The sequence below is a fragment of the Carlito syrichta genome, unplaced genomic scaffold (assembly GCF_000164805.1).
Source record: "Carlito syrichta isolate Samal-C Ts95f unplaced genomic scaffold, Tarsius_syrichta-2.0.1 Scaffold153894, whole genome shotgun sequence".
NCBI lineage: Eukaryota > Metazoa > Chordata > Mammalia > Primates > Tarsiidae > Carlito > Carlito syrichta.
In genome coordinates, this window is record NW_007097990.1 from 219,633 (window position 1) to 226,827 (window position 7,195).

The 7,195-nt window shown below is 55.5% G+C and overlaps 1 protein-coding gene across 1 annotated transcript in view; it reads left to right on the top strand.

Annotated features, from left to right (window-relative positions):
• PNPLA6 (patatin like phospholipase domain containing 6) overlaps positions 1-4,617 on the top strand; it is a 25,711-nt gene extending 21,094 nt beyond the window's left edge. The window contains 5 exon segments of the mRNA XM_021709001.1: positions 2,424-2,725; positions 3,506-3,622; positions 3,862-3,958; positions 4,055-4,164; positions 4,324-4,617. Of these exon segments, the coding sequence (XP_021564676.1) occupies positions 2,424-2,725; positions 3,506-3,622; positions 3,862-3,958; positions 4,055-4,164; positions 4,324-4,398 (701 nt within the window). The 3' untranslated portion in view covers positions 4,399-4,617.
• The last annotated feature ends 2,578 nt before the right edge of the window (positions 4,618-7,195 follow it).

A 7,195-nucleotide genomic window follows, 5' to 3' on the forward strand; every position in this document is an offset into this window, starting at 1 on the left:
AAAAAAAAAGAAAAATCTACATGCACCTGTTCATGTGCTGTGATAGACACAGTGGATGCACATCCAGGAGAGAGGTGCACAGACACACCCACACATGTTGAGGAACATATGGACAGAATAGGGGGCCCTTTTGGGCATACACCAGGTCTACATGCACACATATTCTCTCAAATGCTTGTGGGGAGGCCAGGCACAGTGGCTCACACCTATAATCCCAGCACTTTGGGAAGCAGAGGCAAGAGAATTGCCTGAGCCCATGGGTTCGAGACCAGCCTAGACAACTTGGTGAGACCTCATCTCTACAATAAATCAAAAATTTAGCCAGGCGTGGTGGTGCACGCCTGTAGTTCCAGCTACTTGGAAGACTGAGGCAGAAGGAGCACCTGAACCTAGCAGGTGGAGGCTGCAGTGGCCGTGAGCATGCCACTGCATTCCAGCCCAGGTGACAGCATGAGACTCTGACTCAAAAAAAAAAAAATGCTTGCAGGGTAGGAGCATGAGCATGTGCATTGATGAAACAGGGCATTTGTCCACAAGCCAGTCTATCCCCACTTGCCCTCCACATGTCCTCAAATGTGCAGGTGTGGGTACAGACAGATGACATGGGCATCTACCAACCTGAGTTAAGTCATGCTGTTGCCTTGTGTGGTTGTGAGGTAGGCCAGGCATGCAATGTAAAATTTATAGACGTGTGCATACACAAATGCATGCAATCACAGCATATACATTCATGGTCTGGTAGGCCAGGGCTTAGCAGACTGTGGCCTGCAGACAGAATCCAGCTCTTTGCTTGAGTTTTCTTGGGATGCAGCCATGTCTGCCCATTTCCATTTCGCCCAGGGCTGCTTTTGTACTACAATGGCAGCTGAATCATTGGGACAGAGACCATGTGGCCCACAAAGCCAAAATGCTTTTCTCTCTGGCCCTTTACGGACAGTTTGCCACCTCCCACCACTACCTTGAGTTCTCTCTCATTTTTTTTTTTTTTTTAAGTTAGAGTCTCACTCTGTTGCCCAGGCTGGAGAGCAGTGGCACACTCACAGCCACCCCAGTGTCGACCTGCTGGGCTCCATCCATCCTTCCGCCTCAGCCTTTCAAGTAGCTGAAATTACAGGCCCGTGCTACCATGCCTGGCTAATTTTTTAAAAAACTTATTGTAGAGCCGGGCTCGGTGGCTCAGCCTGTAATCCCGCACTGTTGGGAGGCTGAGGTGAGTGAATTGCCTGAGCCCGTGGGTTCGAGACCCACCTGGGCAGGCGAGACTTCATTTCTACAATAAATCAAAAAAAAAAAAATTAGCTGGGTGTGGTGGTGTGCGCCTGTAGTTCCAGCTACTTGGAAGGCTGAGGCGAAGGGATTGCCGGAGCCCAGCAGGTCGAGGCTGCGGTGGTCGGGAGCGGCCACTGCACTCCAGTCTGGGCGACTGAGTGAGACTCCAACTCAAAAAAAAAAAAAAAAAATTGTAGAGACAAGGTCTCGCCAAGTTGCCCAGGCTAGTCTTGAACCTGGGGGCTCAGGCATTCCACTCGCCTCAGCCCCCCAAAGTGCTGAGCCACCGAGCCCGGCCTGCCCCAGGTTCTCTAGATAGATAAACACATGCCACAACTACACACATGTGAGCAGGTATGCACATACCTACAGGTGGGCAGGCACACTTGGACACACACAGAAACATGTACTGATGCTGGTCCATGTACACTCGGACTGTAGTGAACACAGAACACGGATAGGCCTGGGTGTGTCTTGAGAGGCAGGCACATCCAAAGACGTATGTACTCACACACGCACAGCCTCCCATGGGGTCCCAGATGGGAGGGACATGAGCAGGCACACACAGACATGTGGACCCAAAGATATGACAAACTCACGGGCTGCACAACATGCTGTGGGAACGCAGGTATCTTCCTGGCCTGGGCACAGGGACCTGCACACACAGGCGCACAGACACTCCACCCTCCTCACTGGGTCATCCCCTCCACCCTTGCCCACACCTGGGTACTGCTCCTGTCCCCTCCTGTCCCTGCTGTTTGCACTGTGTCCCTCCTCTCAGTCTCAAGGTCCTTCTCTGCATTTGGACTCTCTTCGGTCTCTGACTCTGATATCTCTTTCTCCAGCTGTCTCCACTCTTTGTCTCTTGGTGTCTCTCTCCTTCTGCATCTCTGTCCCCTCCATGTCTGGCCTCACGACTTTTCCCCCAGCCACTCTGTCCCTCTGGCCCTGGTTACCCAGACCTCAAGACCCAGCCTGACCTCACCCTGTCAACTTCATTTGCATCCCCACCCATGCCCTTTGCATGACAGCATGTCGTTTGCATGCGTGTTTTTCTGTGTGATCATTGGCATGATGGTGTCTGTGGGACTGGGTTGGACATCCCTGCCCCGGGCCCTGGTGGGGAGCAGCCCTCTGACCCCCCGACCCCACAGCGGACATTGCCCGCAGCATGGGCGCCAAGACAGTCATCGCCATCGATGTGGGGAGTCAGGATGAGACGGACCTCAGCACCTACGGGGACAGCCTGTCTGGCTGGTGGCTGCTGTGGAAGCGGCTAAACCCCTGGGCAGACAAGGTGAAGGTTCCAGACATGGCCGAGATCCAGTCCCGCCTGGCCTACGTGTCCTGTGTGCGGCAGCTGGAGGTCGTCAAGTCCAGCTCCTACTGCGAGTACCTGCGCCCACCCATCGACTGCTTCAAGACCATGGACTTTGGGAAGTTCGACCAGATCTATGTGAGCAAGTGGGAGTGGTATAGTGCCCACATGGCAGGCCTGCACAGTTTTACTCCTTAAAGCCCAGAGCAGCGTGAGAGGAAGGATTCCAGGGGTCAACCTGGAATCCATGGGAAACAGATCTGTGATTAATTAGTAATGTCTGCAATGGGTGTGATGGGGAGGTGGCTGTGCATGTGCAGTGTATGAACTAAGATTTTCCTTATGTGCCATCTGCCCTGCCTGAAGCACCGTGTAGTGATTTCTAATGCCACTTCTGCATTTGTGGGAATGAGAGCAGTGATCAATTAGTAATGTCTGCCACAGGTCCAGGATAGGTTGTAGCAGTATGTATGTTGTGTGCCATAGCTCTTGCTAACTGAAATCGATAGGTAACTGCTGTTCAGAAGCCCTGAGTCTGTGTAAAAATGTATGCTGTCCTTTCTGGGCTCACTGGGAGAGCATGCCTTGATGGATTAGTGATGTTTGCTGTGGGCAGGGGTATGATGGCATCCACAGATACTGCATATTTACAGGCCTCAAAATAAGCTTGCACACCACCATGTTGTGTTATTGGATACCCAGCATCCTATGTGGGGCTGAGTAGGAAAGAATATAGAGAGATGGATTGGTAATGTCTGGCCGGGGCATAGATGGGGGAGTACGGGTATATGTGCCACCTATGGCTGACTATGAAGTAGATTTAGTCTCGAGTGAGCATCAGGCTTTTGAGGGACCAGAGAAGGAGCAAATGAGTAGAGGGAGTCATAGGCCCAGCTCCAGTCCCCCCTCTTCCCACAGGATGTGGGCTACCAGTATGGGAAGGCTGTGTTCGGAGGCTGGACCCGGGGCAACGTCATCGAGAAAATGCTCACCGACCGGCGGTCTGCGGACCTTAACGAGAGCCGCCGGGCAGACGTAAGCCAGCAACCCTCCCGTGTCGGGGCCACTTTGACCTCAGGATTCTGGAAGCCCAACCCTCACACGCGCTCCCCTAAACCTCAGGTGACCCCCACACACCACTGGATCTGGATTCACTGAGTCCCTCAGACCTCCACAGACTCCAAAGAGCTGTCCCAGGAGCCCTCTGAGTCCCCAAAACACTGCTGGGTCCCCCGGTACCCCAAGACACTAAGCCTCACCAGCACCCCCCACAGGTGCTCGCCTTCCCAAGCTCTGGCTTCACGGACTTGGCAGAGATCGTGTCCCGGATTGAGCCCCCCACGAGCTACGTCTCTGATGGCTGCGCTGATGGTGAGGGGCCCAGGGAACCCCCGGGGGGGACCCCTGTGGTGGGGGGAAGATATCAGAGCAGCCCAGAACCGTCACCTGTGCTGCCCCTGACTCCAGGAGAGGAGTCGGATTGCCTGACGGAGTACGAGGAGGACGCGGGCCCCGACTGCTCCAGGGACGAGGGGGGCTCCCCCGAGGGCGCGAGCCCCAGCACTGCCTCCGAGATGGTGAGCACGAGGCCTGGGTCCCCCGAGACGCCTGGGGGCAGGAGCGCGGCTGGAGGGGCCGTGTCTGAGATCCTGTGTGATGGGTGCTGGCAGGCCCGCGTGCGGGGATGTGCATGGGTGTCCCGTGCTGGGTGACACGCGTGTGGCCTGTCCCCACAGGAGGAGGAGAAGCCAATTCTTCGGCACCGGCACTGCCTGGCCCAGGATCCTCCCGGTTCCGCCGCTGACACCTGAGGACCCCCGGGATCCCTGCCTCTGCACCTGGGCCGGGCTGGGCCCTGTGGGGTGGCTCATGGCCCCCCTCCTGCTGCTATGCCTGCGACCCCAGGGGCCCCCTCGGCCCTCTGCCCCCCGGGGCCTACACACTGGACTGACCTGCCCTGAGGGGTCCCAGGGCTGCACTGATGACTCCTGGCCAGTGACCTTCCCCAATAAACTGTCACCTCTTGGAAATGCCATGTGTCGTGTTTGGGTTTGGGGCCCCGCCCTCTGGAGTCTGACTCCACCCGGAGTGTGTACCCCAAAGGGAGTGCTGGCCCGCAATTCACACGTGTTCCACTCTGCTGCCTCTGAATGCCGCACCCTCCCCCCCCCCCCAGGGCTCACAGGCACTCCCTTTACCGAACCCTGAACTTTCCCTGTTAGGATCTGAGGCCTCTGCCCCCACTAGCCCTGCTGTGCACAGGTGCCATGTTGGCTGTGGACACCACTGATTCTAGTTCCCAAGGGATAGCACCACACCGCACACACACACACACACACACACACACACACGGCTCATGCCTGTCATCCTAGTGCTTTGGGAGGCTGAAGCCAGAGGATCACTTGAGGCCAAGAGTTCAAGACCAGTCTGGACAAAATGGTGAGACCCCATTTTTACAAAACAAAAAAACAGTGGAACATACAAACAAATATTAAACGATAAGGGCTCAAGGACTTTACTCCCCCAGGTTTCCAGGCCCTGCCACTACTGTGTACTCAGCTGGGTCATACAGAAAGAACCAGTCCCACTGTGCTCCGAGACATGTCCCCGTGGCCCCCGCTCGCTGTCCTGGCTGTTGGCCAAGAGCTTAGACTGTGACTGGACATGGTGGCATGCTCCTGTAGTCCCAGCACTTTGGGAAACAGAGGCAGGAGGATGAATTGAGCCCAGGAGTTGGAGGTTGCAGTGAACAATGACCATGCCACTACACTCCAACCTGAGTAACAGCAAGACCCTGTCTCCTAAAAAACAAAACCAAACACACCTTTAGACTGTGCAGCCTGGCTTTCTTGGGCAACATCCCAACCTGAACTCTCATGGGTGGCCATGGGCAAGTTACTTAACCTCTCTGAGCCTCGGTTATTTCACCTGTAAAGTGCGGATGAGGATGGCATGTCCCCTCTCAGGTGGTACTTTTATGGGACTCTAGGCTGGACCTGGGTTGCCTGAGGCTTTACCACAGGCTGGACCCAGAGTGGAGCTTGGACTATCTTGAAAGCAATAAGGAGCTTTGGAAGATACTTTTAGGGGTCTGTGGTGTGTGTGTGTGTTACTGTAAAATATACATAAAATTCGTCATCTTGCCGTTTTTGTTTTTGTTTTTTGAGTCGGAGTCTCATCGTCACCCAGGCTGGAGTGCAGTGGCACACTCATGGTCACCGCAGCCTCCACCCGCTGGGCTCCGGCGATCCTTCCGCCTCAGCCTTCCAAGTAGCTGGAACTACAGGCGCGCGCTACCACACCTGCTAATTTTTTTGATTTATTGTAGAGATGAGGTCTCACCAAGTCGCCCGGGCTGGTCTCGAACTCCCGGGGTCAGGCAATCCTCTCACCTCTGCCTCCCAAAGTGCTGGGATTCCAGGCGTGAGCCACCATGCCTGGCCTAGACTCTCCTTCCTTTTTAAGGCTGAGTCATCGTATGGATGGATCAGACCCGGATTACCCACTCATCTGTTGGACGCCGGGGTCGCCCACCCCCACCCCGTTTGGCTATTGCGAATATCGCTGCTTTGAACACGGGGAGCCCAAGTGTCTCTTCGGGACCCTGCTTCCGGCTCCTGCAGGCGTGTGCCAGAAAAGGGAGCTGGCGGGGCATCTGGGGATTCTGTGTCGAACTGAGGAACCGCGACGCTCTGCCCCGAGCTGTCCGCGCGAGCTGTCTGCGCCGTGGCCCGTCAGCACCACGGACAGGGCGGCGCTGTCCGAGGTGCTGCCGACGCCCCCTCCGCCTTTCCCTCCAAGCCCCCAACATCGCCGGATCTCTGAGTTTGGGGGGAGCACGTCAGGCTGAGAGTTCAGCCCAAGATTTTCCACCTCTGGGCGTCTTCCTCCCAGCTGGCTTCCGCTCCGTCCCACGGCACCCGCCTTCTTCTTTTTTTTCTTTTTGGAGTCAGCGTCTCACTCTGTTACCCAGGCTGGAGTGCAGTGGCACGCTCATGGCGACCGCAGCCTCGACCTGCTGGGCTCAGGTATTCCTTCTGCCTCAGCCTTCCAAGTAGCTGGAACCACAGGCGCGTGCCACCACACCTGGCTGATGTTTTGATTTATTGTAGAGACGAGGTCTCACCGGGTTGCTCAGACTGGTTTCGAACCCCTGACTTCAGGCGATCCTCTCGCTTTTGCTTCCCAAAGTGCCGGCAGGCGTGAGCCACCCTGCTCGGCTAACGAGGCTTCATTCTATTTCCCCAAAGTCTCCATCAGTTCCTGGTCCTTGCTTTTTCCTCTGTGTAGCCAATGGAGTCTGTCCTCAAATGTCACCTTTCTCAGACTGCCTCAACCTACTGGCTCAAGTATCTTCTGGGCCAGGTGTGATGGCTCATGTTTGTAATCCCAGCACTTTGGGAGGCCGAGGTGGGAAGATTGCTTGAGGCCAAGAGTTTGAGACCAGCCTGGGCAACATAGCAAGACCCCATCTTTACAAAAACAGCTATAAAAAATAAATTAGCTAGACATGGAGGCACACATCTGTAATTCCAGCTACTCAGGAGACTGAGGTGGAAGGGTCACTTGAGCCCAGGAGGTTGAGGCTGCAGTGAGTTATAATCGTGC